Consider the following 12,939-nt stretch of genomic DNA (forward strand, 5'->3'; position numbering starts at 1 on the left):
GAAATGTTTGCAAATTTCCCATTTGGAAATTGAAATGTTTGCAAATTTCTAGCTTGCATTTCCGAACAAGATAAACCAGTTATTAAACGAATTAAGGCAATAAAAAGCAACTAAATTCACCTGATTTTATTAGTCCGACATCTTGATTAGATTTTCAAATCCTCGTTCGACAAGATAATTGTCAATCATTCAAATGCAAAAAAAAAAAGAAAAAATCAGACACTAATATACCATTTCTCAATACATCTATGTATGCATACTACACTTTCATTTTTTAAAACGGCATTTAAAATTTCACGCACCAATTGGTGAGAATAACCAACATTTTCAATCCCCTGAGAAAATTCAAAAACATATTGCTGCCAATGGACAAATCCTCACACTTCTTCACACACACATTTACACCAAAATGAGTGCAGGCAGCTAAAATTCAAATCCAAAATTTCCCATAACCATGGAGGAAAAATGGAAACAAATTGAATGGTACTTCGAAGCGTGACCAGAGATGCAAAGATAAATGAAACACGTGCAAGTCACGAACCATTTATTCTCATTACAAAAGTGCTTAGCTAGCTCTACCTCACGTACCTTCTCATGTCTCCTTAAAAATCACAAAAATTCAAATAACAACCTTATGTTATCTGTCATCACATCATATTTGTCTATGTTATATATACACACACCCAATCCAATACAATAGTTGCATCAGTATATTACATCACAATTGTTTTTCTCTCTGACTTTGGCAGTATCATCGTCATATGTTGTGGTATGCATCTTTTTTCCTATACATGAGACTATTTACATGTTATCACTAACAATCGTATCACTGTGTTATTTTATCTGTGTTTGAACTTTGTTTAATGGTGCAAAGTGCATAATGCACATTAGTCTACGCCGCCATGATATACTGCACACTGCACGTAGCTTATGGAATTCAGCGTTATTTTCAAACTTCCTTCATGCCCGCGCACTAGCATAAGCATCTATTTGTTGTATTTTATTTTATTTTGTATACTATATTTTTCTTTTAAGTGTGTGAGTGACCGTTTTGGAAAAGTTAGAGAGAGAAAGGGGTGATGAAAGAAACCCAACAAACATCACTTCCTAGTACAACTGTACACACCAATGACTACACTGCTCTAACTAAAAGTTTATTGCATTCAACCTCCACCGTCCTTGTTTTCTCTTCTCAGTTTTTTGGGGTATAACTCAGACATGAGAATCTAAGACAAAGTAATATTCATGGTCGAGGTATTTCTTTGTTGTCTACTTGAGCACTTTGAAAACATCACTTTTCTTTTTCTCATTTTGGGTATTCACAAAGTTGGTAAATTTTTTTAGATCTAACCAAATACACTTTCTGGGTATCTCTTTTTTATACACACCTGTAATTACACTACATCATCAAAATCAAAATACATTCACATGTTCTTTCTCTTGGGTTTCGAAAAATACGATTTTGATGCCACCCTCTGTACCCTTTACAGAGGCTGATATGTATTCTTCATTGCCCACCTTTTGTCTTTCTCCTTTCATGTTGTTTTGGCTCCCTAATTTGAGAGTTGGGTCGTGTTGTGCTTGGTTATAGGGGATAATAAGATAGAGTGAGAGTGAGATCACAGGGTCTGAAAAGTTAGGATCCGAGGCCATTTCTTTGGAGGGTAGTAAGCAACTAGTAGCCATACATAGGCATTTCTCTTTCACTTGAAAAGCTTTTGGTTAAGGTGGCTTTTGAGAGGGGAATATATACTTGTTACGGTTGCCGTTTTGAAACACAACAGTGTGTGTGTGAGGTGAGAGTGTAAAAGGTGAATCATAGAGAAGAGAAGAAGGGTTTCTTTCTTTCTTTCTTTCTTTCTTTTCCCTTTTTGTTTATTTGTTTTAATTTTGTTTTCCTTTTTGAATAAAAATTTACAGAAAAGAGGGAGCGTTATAAAGGGGGAGCGTTGGCTTTAGCATGCAACTTGGGTTCGGTAAAAAGAGGGAGCGTCCAAGGAAGAGAGCCACACTAATAGAATAAACATAAACATAAACACGGAGACAAGATCATGCAAGAAGATATGAAGAAGCAGCAGAAGCAGAAGCAGCTGGTCAATGAAGAATCTAAGAAGAAGGAGCGTCACATTGTGACGTGGACTCAAGAGGTCCTTCTTCTCTCACTATAAAATTATTTTCCTCCTGTTTTTGGATTATATATTCATTTCTCAAGTTCTTCTTCTGTGGAGGACTGGTGCCTGATGGGTGCTGTGTGAGTTGCAGGAAGATGATATACTCAGGGAGCAGATTGGCATCCATGGAACTGAAAAGTATTCAAACTTTAATTCATTATAGCCCTTTGGTTATTCTTCCCTTGAGTTACTCAATAATCACGCCACTAGTGCTTTGTTTTTTTACATGGATATGTGACACTAAGGGGTTTTAATTGCCATGACCATATGCAGTTGGGCAATCATTGCTTCTAAATTCAAGGATAAAACGACAAGACAGTGCAGAAGAAGGTAAAGTCTTTTAATTTTGATGATGATTCATTCAAGATATTTTATTCGGTCCTCTGCTTTAATCCTTTGATTCATGGGGATCTTCATGCCCCCTGCTCAATTTTGATCCTTAATCTCATGCTCAAGTAAATGATGCTTTGCCAGATGGTACACTTATTTGAATTCTGACTTCAAGAAAGGAGGATGGTCACCAGAGGAAGACATGCTTTTATGTGAGGTAAATGATTGCTTCTTGTGTTCTGTATCTGTCATTCGAGTTTAGCAATTTTGTTTTATAATAGTGATCTTACAAATACTTGGAAATTTCGGACTTTATCTTTTACTGTTTATTTTTCTGTCTTTCCATTCCGTATGGTGGACTTCAATCCATTGATATACTTAAGGATTGCAAGTGCTGTTACCATGGCAATTGGCTTGGCAGTCATTTATTTTTCCTTAAACTCTACCCTACCAGTAACCAAGATTTTGTGCTTGTATAGTTTTTTGTAGATGACATCAACAGGGTTACACTGTAATTTATGATCACATGTAATCTGTGAGCTAATTTCTTAATACTATCTCTGCAGGCTCAAAAACTATTTGGTAACAGGTGGACAGAAATAGCAAAGGTGGTTTCAGGCAGGTAATCAGAATTGCATGCATTTTTCTCTGTATGGAAATACAAAATCAGTTTTTGTTACAACAGTGTCTTATTGCTATGCTTCAAATGCGTTGAGTGCAGAACGGATAATGCTGTGAAAAACCGCTTCTCCACACTGTGCAAAAAGAGAGCAAAATATGAAGCCTTAGCAAAAGAGAACAGCACTTCATACATCAATTCAAATAACAAAAGGACTTTTCTCCAGCACAGGTGTGATACAGATGTAGCATCAGAATCTGCAGTAGCTATTAAAAAGATGAGGTATGGTGAACTAGGAGATCAAAGTATGCAAATTCTATTAAGGAGAATATTAACATGTCATCCTGCTGCAATATAGGAGGTCACATATCCCTGATGCTGAAGAAAATATCAACTTTGGAGACAGATCACATAAACAAAACGGAATTCCAATAAATCAGCAGTCAAGAGCACCATTTGCAGTTTTAGCTCAAAACTCTCGCAATGTCAACTTGCCAGACCAGGATCATGTCTGCAATTTGAAGTTTAGTGATTATGGTAATGCCTTTAAATTAGGGGGGGAGGGGAATTGTGTAGAACTTCATTCTTCTAGTTGTGAAACTCAAAATAACAGGACAAGATTGTGTTTGGTTTGCAGAAGTGTTTTCTGCTTTTATTATTAATTAGAACAATGTCACTTTGTTTTCACCTCATTTCCTATGTTGTCACTACTTATTCAAATATTTGAAAACCGACAAGTGGCAAACACTGTGGCATTTTTGTCATTATCAATGAAAAGTGAAAATGAAAACATAAAACATTTTCATAAAACAAATGCATCATTTGGTTTGATTTCTATTTTCATTTACATTTTCAGTTCATACCTTTTTGCTGGTAATATAAAAAAAAAATCACATTGTTTGTATTTTGTTTCCTGTTTTCAAGTTTTTGTGAAGGAAATGGTGAAACTGAAACCAGCATAAGGAAAAGAGGAAACTAAATGATAACAAGGTGACATTTTTAAATTATAAGTGAAAACATAATAAACTGAATATGAAAATAGTAAATAACCAAACACTTCTAACTAATATATTAAGCCTGAAATAGCACTCTCCATTGTATAAATCTAACGTGACTCTTGGTTTCTCATGATTTTACAGCCCAAAACAAGATTCAAGGAACATTCCTTAAAAAGGATGACCCAAAGATAAATGCGTTGATGCAACAAGCAGAGTTATTAAGCTCACTGGCTCTAAAAGTTGATTCAGAGAACGTAGATCAAAGTCTTGAAAATGCATGGAAGGTAAGACTGTAAGGTTTCAGAACTTGTTTTTGAACATTTTATGCGCTTCTTTAAAAATAAACTCCAGTTGATGTCTTCAAAAGCAAAGACCAAATTACAGATTATAAGAAGTTTAACATCAACAGAATTGAATCAATTTTTACAATGCCAAGCCTATCAACGTGAAAATCATAGAAGTTATTTATGGCAGGTTCTTCAAGAGTTTCTCAACAGAACCAAAGAATCAGACATCCCCAGATGCAAGATTCCAGATTTACAACTTATAGATCTTAAAGATTTGTTGGAGGACTTGAAAAACAGTAGTGAGGAAATGCAGCCATGCTGGAGGTACTTTATGTTCATTTGAAATATGACTTGAAGAGAGCTATGCAATATTTGATGGGAACTTTGGGAATATCTAATAGTTTCTGAAACTATTATAGGCAAATGGAACTATATGAAGACTCTCCAGGCAGTTCTGAATACAGTACGGGATCAACTCTGCTGCCTCATTCAGCTGGTGAGAATTTGGAACAGTCATTACATCAGGACATTGGAACCGAACTGAATATACAAATGGGTGGTCCTGAAGAACTTAGGGGATGTCACCAAGGGGTTCTTTCAAGTGCAACTCTAGATCAAGGTAAGATAATAAAGTTCCATGATAGAATAAACAAAAAGGAAAGGTAATTTTTGGTAAATTTCCATTTTAAGGTGCAGCCACTTATTTTCCTAATTTAAATGGTAAGCTATTCCTAAACAGGAAATATTTTTACCATGAAGTTAACTTTTATTATAATTTTTTCAACAAGAGTTGTTTTTATATGCTAACATTTTATTGAATCAGAATCACTAATTAGATATATATCTTTTCTATAGCAGATTTATTCCCATCTTGTGAGGAGCAGATAAACAATGATGGCATTGTTTCTGCCTTGTCATGTTCGGAGGATTTCAGTTCACCTCTTCAAGTTACACCTCTGTTTAGATCCTTAGCTGCTGGAATTCCTAGCCCGCAATTTTCAGAAAGTGTAAGTTATCCAAATAACTGGGTCAACCAAAAAATTATGACTAATAGTGACAACAGTCTGATTAATAAGCATTTATACCTGTAATAATCACAAATAGGGGAAATATTAAACCAATGTAACATACTTTTAATAATGACAAATAGGGGACATACTAAACCAATGTTATATACAAGTTGTACCTCAATAGTTCTAGTAGTTCTTAACTTCTAATAAGATAAACTTTTATCAGCCAGAGGACTTTCAGAATACCATTTATTGTTAGATACTTCAGTATGGTGGTGGGGATTTTTCAGCTTATTAATGGTGGAGATTACCATAGCAGGATATAGGGTAAATCATTATATAGGTGTTTTTAAAGTTTTTTAAAGACTTTGTAGCTTAAAAATCTTGTTTGAGGAAGGTCCATTACATTTCATAACACATTCTTCAAAACAATAATGTCTTTTAGTTTTTGAGGCATCACATTTTTTCACCTTAATTAGCACATATGCATATAAATATATTATGCAATATATATAGCTAGCTAGATCTTTACCCCTGCTTCTCACAACTCAAATAACTACTAACTAAAGGTGGAAGTTGTATTTGTTTCCATGAAAAGATATTTCAGTGAAATATGTTTATCACTTTTCACCCACAAAAAATGTTTTCATCTCTTCAACACTTAAATACACTATACATTTCGTCAATAAGAAAATATACTAATATAATATTGACAAAACAAACCCAGACGATATCATATATAGATGAAGCTTACAAATATAGTATCTTTGTGCTGAATATTGAAGCAAGAAACCTCTTACACAGCAAGAAATAATTGTTTATCATCTGATATGTATGTAGAATATAAAACAGACATCTACTGTTCTTGCTGCAACAACCATACATTATCTAAGTTGCTGCTATGTCTGTTCTTGCTGAACGATGGAGTTGTGAACTGATAGTTAAAATTGTTTATGCAAAATCATTTGCAGTAACCATGTTCTTTCTTTGACATTATGTTTTATCCCTTTTTCAGGAAAGGAACTTCCTTATGAAAACGCTTGGAATGGAATCTCCATCGCTCAACCCAAGTGTTAAACCGTCACAACCGCCTCTCTGCAAAAGAGTGCTCCTAATATGAATCTCTAACTTATCTGAAATCTAAAATACAAATCATTTTGAAGTTCCTTTCCTTTTCTGAACCCTTTCTCCCTACCCATGGCAATCGGGCCTGCTAGTTCTTCTCTGCCTGGTTTGAGAAAGATTGCAATTTTGTTCTGCCTAAAATTTTGAAAGCCATACACTCCTCCAGAATGTTATGGTACATTCTGAGGATCATCAACACATCTAACAGTGTCCTTTTCTTCCCCCTCTTCTCGAAGGGTTACCACCTTACCTTTCTTGATACTTGCACCGAAAAAATAGTGTGCTTACTTCTTAGTGTGTCATTCTTTGGTTTGTTTTGATATCATTCTGGGTTTGTTTTTTCTCCAATCCAGCTTTTGATCTTGGTTTGCCCTTTTGTACAGAGTTTGGTGTGTAGTAATCCTGAGTGTATGTATACTCCGGCAATTCGCCATCCTACTACATATAATGAACAGAGACATAGATAGAAGAGAAAGAAGAAAAAAAGAGAGCAAAAGATTAACCAGTGGCAAATTGGATTCCTCTTTTGTTGTTTTGGGTGTGCATAGATCATAGAATAAACATTTTTTATTCCTTTTCGGTTCTGATGTACTGAAACATAATTATAATTGGAGTGGAAATGCATTTTGGCTTGGGTGTGCAGATACTGTTTCTGTTATGTCTAACCCGGATTTAACATCACCATCTTCTGTAGACAATTCTTAAAACTAAGGAAAAGTATATGAACTCACCAAGTCTCAAAGAACATTATGAAAGTAAAGTTTCACATGGACTTCCCCACCCCCATTTTCAACAAGAGAACTGTGGTTAGCAAAATGGCAACCAACTCATTGCAAATTTGACCCTCACTACTGCAAAACACACAGCTTTCAAAAAAATAAAGAAAGCTAAAGTTATGTACTTACAAACACTGCACAGCATACCTGGGACCCTGGACTGACGGAGAGGCATGCAAACATTTCTCTTACTCTTTTCTTTCAGCTCACATGGCTGTTTTGCCATGGAGTGAGAACTGTGGTTTGCTGAAGAGCAATTCTGGGGGAAACTAATTCTTATTTAAAATCACTAGTTCATGGTGATGGAGGAAGACCTTCAAAATAATAATAATGACAATGATTAAAGATTGGTAAAAAGAGGGAGGGAACTCCTTACAAAATAAAGCACATACTGTTAACTTTCTTGAGGGAGGGCACTCTTTGACTCATTTGACCTACCAATATCCACTCACTTAACGACTTCATCTTGCTCAAACATATTAACTGGTCAAAGAGTCAACTGATTTTTGTAAGAAAAAAGAGATATTATAATGAATAATGTTATTTAAGCATACATTTATTTTGTGGCATTTCAGAGTGAAATGTTTATTGTGGCCAAAATAATAGTAGCGTTGTTCTATTCTGATATGAAAATTAGTATATAAAGCACTACTCTATATAATGGACATGTACCCCACCTGTTCTAAAGTGAGTTTGCCTGTGGAGATCCAACCACTCACTCGCAATTTTCTTCTTTTTTGCCTCGTTAAAGCTACATTGAATTTTCATAAACGGAAATTGAGCATGAGATAACTAACATTTACTCAAATAACAATAATTAACATTTACTCCTAACACAAACACTATCTGCCGGTTCAATAAAATGTCAAATATTTTAAGTTGTTCATTTGGCATTTCCTTTTTTTTTTTTTAAATAAAACAACCCTTTTTGCTAAATTCTGCCCTACAATATTTCGCATTGAAGTTTGTCAGCCATAAATGTTAGCAGCTTGATTACAAGCTTTATTTAAATTATTAAGGTAAACGAATTTGAACAGAAGAATTCTGGAAGCAAAATAAACCAGCAAAACAATTTAGCAAAGCTAATTTTGGGGTTCATACGATACTGTGATGATCTCTAAACAAACGAGGTGATGTGATCTTCTGACAATCATGTTTACAGAGAGTATAACTTTATCTTAGTATTATACTCAAACTAAATCCAGCATTTCAGTAAAATGCAGGCAACTAAAAATATCCAAAAGGAATGAGAAAATGGTTACTAAACTTTGAACTTTTCTCGGAAAGTATCTATCAATTAAAATTACATATATATTTTTTTTTTTGCTTAAACCTAAATCCGGTTCATTAAACCTTCAAGGTTTTAGTAAGGGGGCAAATTAACTAGGATAGTATTAACGTTGACTTCAAAATTGCTGAAGGCTTCACATGGCTTTTCTTTTCTTCTGCAATCTCTGCAACTTCTCCCACTTGAGATAGATCTGATAAGACAATCCTGAGAACACCATAAAAACACACCCCCATTGCTTTGTTGACAGGGGATTCCCACTCAATACGGAAGATATCACAATGCTAACAAATTTGCGGGTGGTAGTGATGGTAGTGTTTGCCAAAGAGCCAAACCGGCTTATGGTCAAGAAGATGAAATTTTGGCCAACAGCACCGCAGCAACAATAGAGAAAAATATCCCATGCTGCCTCTGGATACTGTTTGCAGAATCGAACTGCCTCAAATCCACTGGCATGGGGCCATCCGAACATGTAAATCAAATTGTATATGGTTCCCCATAAATTCATGCCCAGCATAATACCCCAAGCACTTGTTTTTGGATACCTGGAAAGCCAAACCAATAGTTAAAAATAATATAGTTAACATTAATGAATCTGTATGTAAGATGTTGTCAACTAAAAGAGTCATTTGCCACTCAGAAAGCCCAACAGTGTTGAGATTTCAGAAGTCAATTTCGAATGAAAGTTCAACTATTTGACGTGTGAAAGAGGATCGCTCTTGTCATTTGTTGGGTTATAGGTTTTTGGTTGGTATTGTGGTTGTTAGGAATTCTGAGTTTTGCGAAAGGTTTCTGTCTTCCCGTTTTGGGTTTGTTGGAGAAAGTATTTAGAGCTGGGTATCTGTTTCTTTTTATTTTTTGTTCCCTTTCTCCTCTTTTTTTTTTCTTTTATGTTTTTGTATAAGGGTCGGGACAATCCTATTGTCCCCTTCCAATTTATTTGTTATTGCTGATTAAATAAAGAGAGAGAGAGAGAGAGAGAGGAACATGAAAATTTGTATTTAGTTTTGTTTACTTGACTACTAAATTATTCACCAGAGACAATCCAATGGAAGACCACTATTTCAACCCCGTAGACTAAATACGTAAGCCTCACATTCTAAGCCAATCCACTTTGGTTCATATAATCAGGTATCAGCATTAACTCTAAAAGATGTGTTTAACCGAGATAATAAATATAACCGCATTTCATACTTCATAGCTTGACTAAAAAAAGACAACACCTAAACCAATGAGAGAAACAATTTCAAGAACTTCTACATTTAGAAAATTGTTCTCATTAAAAGAAAAAAAAATACAACGAGAGGAAGGAGGGGGTGTGAAAATAGTAAAGAATCAACGAAGTGCATGTTAAATTTGGTAGTCAACAAGACATCAGACAGACTGAAATTGAAATATGCAAAACAAAAAGAAAGAAACTTCACTATTATTACCTTCCTTTTATAGAATCCTGGGTAGCATTGGTAAATCCATCAAAAGCAAGGTTCAGGAAACATAACCCATAGCCAAGGGGAGCATTTGGATGTGCCAGCTTGCTGATTGTCTTTGAGCTCGTCTGTAATTAGCATAAACAAATAATGCTAAGCTGGGTTCATAGACTAAAACTTTCCTTGATAAGAGGAGTGAGCTTTATTATTCTGACAAGTTCCTAACCTTTAGAAGAGCAAATGTTGATACCCCTCCAGCAACAAGGAATGTACAAATGTATTCTGGAAGAGAGTATCTTATCCCATATACTAGAGTACCCATCAACATAACTGCATTTAGGTGAAGTGAATCTTTTGTTAGACATATAAATTTAATTTTTTTAAGAAATTCGACAAAAAAATTATTATAAGATTTTTCTATCATCATTTCTTCCAAATGTTTTATATGTCAGTCCCTGCCAGAAGCTCTAGCATGATCAAACAAAGGTAAAAAACCATGGAATTTAATTATTTGCGCAGATCCATAAGCAAATCGGAAAGAATGGGTGCATAATAAGTAAAAGTTTAAGATACAAATCACAATGGATTCTCAAGTCAAATGCACAAGTACAAGAGCTAAAAAGTCTCAAAAAATACATAACCACAACAGTTTCCATGGTATTGGTAAAATGCTAAAAGACTCGCTTCCTTTGACCTATTGAACTTAATAAAGTGAAATTCACATACAACCTATCCCTAGTCCCCGTAAACCAAAAGTATACAAAAACACAGACGCACAATATAGTGATATAATTCAATCATATATTAAGGGAATATGCAGAAGATATAAAAAATAAGCTAAGTTCCCATTGCTTTTAATTAAAATGCAAACTTTTGTCCATCAAGCACAATATACTGACCTGGAATCATTTTGGAAGACTTCGCCAGCACCTGCAAGTAGAAAAATTAACACCACCCATTAAAAAGATCATACAGCCTCGTGCCGAAAACAATGAATGACTGGACAATAAGTTCGCCAGAAATGCTGCACCATGCAGCATAAATATAAAAATACTTGCTTCAACTTAGATGCGTGGTAAGGATAGCTTGTGTATCATCATCCATTATCTGTAAAATAGTTATTTCATTGATTTTCAAGAAAGAAGAATGGATTTTCGTACATAATACCGAAATCGATTTACTAATACTTATAACTTTCAAATAAAAAAGATGAGGGAAGAAAAGGTGTTGAAGAAATCACACCTGAGCAGGGTAACTAATATACTTCAAAGCTTCAATTCCCATAGCGGGACCAATGGTGTTGGTAATTCCAGCGCTCCAATAACTCCACCAAGGAGCACCACCAGAATTTCCACTGGACCATATCTTTATCACTGTACGCATAAAAAAAGTGATTAAAATAAAATGTTAAGCGGATCTGACGTAAATACACACACAGTATAAAAAATATACATATACTATAACTCAATCATAATTTGCCGTAAGATAACGGCTTTAAAAAGTAACACACACGGAATTTCCAACAAGTTTTAGAGCAACAACGCATAAAACATAAATTCAAATCAAATATATTCACACACTTATTACTAATTGGCGATAGAATCTTACTTATAAACGACCAGATTAAACACACCACACTCTGCGCCAAGTTCAGAAACGCAAGGTGCTCGAACCTTTCACCGTTCGGACCGAATCGCTTGGTCGACCTGAAACAAAATTCAAAATGAACTAAAAAAACTAGCAACGAAAGGCATTTCGAAACTCACGACGGTTACGAGAATTTCGGAACGAATTGGGATTCTTACACGTTTTCCTGCAGAACGCCTTGGTAGATGTAGGCCGACCAGATTCCGGCGACGCAGAAGGCGAGGAGCAGGATGCGGCGGAGCCCTCCGCCGTGGGCCTCCATGAGATCCGCACGATTCGGTTCTTTTACTATTATAGAGTATTGAATGAAGGAAACGCCGTTGAGAGAAGCAACCGCGGTGAAGAATGGATCAAATAATGAAATAATAATAGAAATGGGGACAGTGAAAGAAGGAGCTTAGAAGTGTGAAGTGTGCGCCAAGGTATGCTACGTGGATTCGCCACGTGGCTGAGTATTATTGGATGATGCCATGTCATTGCGCTCCCATTGGACGCGCCAACGCGTGCCGCGTTTTCACTTTTTAGCGGTAGACTCATCCTAATGTCGGTCCACCCTATTTGGTCTTTTCGTCAGTTTCTTGTTATGAATATTCTGCCATTTCTGTTATACGTTTTTTCTGTTCCAGGTTTTATAAACTAATATTCCCTCCATTTTCATTTATAATATAAATTAGTTTCATTGAAAAGTGAATAATTTTATTTTCAAAATTATAAGACATAACCTTTATGTTATTTAAAATATTTATTATTAATTATTTTGGTGAAAACATCTCCATTAAATAAAGATGGTTTTTGAAATATAATTAATATATCATTCAACATTAAATTAGTCCTATAAAAAAATCACTACAATTTTCTTTTAGATCTTATAATTATGGATGGAGGGAGTAATAATTTATAAATTAATAATAACTACTATTTTTCCGGACGAATATTTATTTTTATCTTACTATTATTATCGCAATTGCAAGCAATGATAAATGACATTTATAAATACATAAATTGTAGGAACAAAATTATTATGAATTAATAATTTTATGAAAAAAAATGTAGGTTAATTAGTCACTTAAATTTAAAATTAAAATAATAAATATAAATGAAAATTATAATGTTTCATTTTAATAGTACAAAATTACTAAAATAGAACATTACATAATAACTATTTTTTAAGTTTCTGTGTGTTGGAACCAAAATGAAAAAGGAAGGGTTCATGATGGAAGATGAGGCATTGTCAGCTTCTTTCCAAGATTGAGATAGGTTC

At 34.6% G+C, this 12,939-nt stretch overlaps 2 protein-coding genes across 3 annotated transcripts; one reads left to right on the forward strand and one right to left on the reverse strand.

Annotated features, from left to right (window-relative positions):
* The first annotated feature begins 1,271 nt into the window (after nucleotides 1-1,271).
* LOC124837274 (transcription factor MYB88) lies at nucleotides 1,272-7,182 on the forward strand. Of its 2 annotated transcripts, none has more exons than XM_047312592.2 (13): nucleotides 1,272-1,811; nucleotides 1,921-2,147; nucleotides 2,263-2,309; nucleotides 2,445-2,501; nucleotides 2,646-2,718; nucleotides 3,068-3,123; nucleotides 3,223-3,402; nucleotides 3,479-3,657; nucleotides 4,260-4,402; nucleotides 4,593-4,729; nucleotides 4,825-5,024; nucleotides 5,261-5,412; nucleotides 6,431-7,182. In XM_047312592.2, the coding sequence occupies exons 2-13, from the start codon at nucleotides 2,052-2,054 to the stop codon at nucleotides 6,533-6,535; spliced, it is 1,425 nt and encodes a 474-aa protein (XP_047168548.1). In that variant the 5' UTR covers nucleotides 1,272-1,811; nucleotides 1,921-2,051; the 3' UTR covers nucleotides 6,536-7,182. The 2 variants fall into 2 exon arrangements, with proteins under 2 accessions (XP_047168548.1, XP_047168551.1); XM_047312595.2 differs by having other exon boundaries at nucleotides 1,274-1,811; nucleotides 5,264-5,412.
* Nucleotides 7,183-8,358: 1,176 nt separating this feature from the next.
* Nucleotides 8,359-12,046, reverse strand: UTR3 (UDP-galactose transporter 3). The gene is made up of 7 exons (XM_047312596.2): nucleotides 11,837-12,046; nucleotides 11,640-11,737; nucleotides 11,274-11,404; nucleotides 10,931-10,961; nucleotides 10,258-10,361; nucleotides 10,038-10,159; nucleotides 8,359-9,149 (listed from the first exon to the last, which is right to left on the reverse strand). The coding sequence occupies exons 1-7, from the start codon at nucleotides 11,938-11,940 to the stop codon at nucleotides 8,741-8,743; spliced, it is 999 nt and encodes a 332-aa protein (XP_047168552.1). The 5' UTR covers nucleotides 11,941-12,046; the 3' UTR covers nucleotides 8,359-8,740.
* Nucleotides 12,047-12,939: the final 893 nt, after the last annotated feature.

This window comes from Vigna umbellata, chromosome 3, assembly GCF_029865625.1.
Source record: "Vigna umbellata cultivar VRB3 chromosome 3, Vumbellata_1.0, whole genome shotgun sequence".
In the NCBI taxonomy this organism is placed as follows: domain Eukaryota; kingdom Viridiplantae; phylum Streptophyta; class Magnoliopsida; order Fabales; family Fabaceae; genus Vigna; species Vigna umbellata.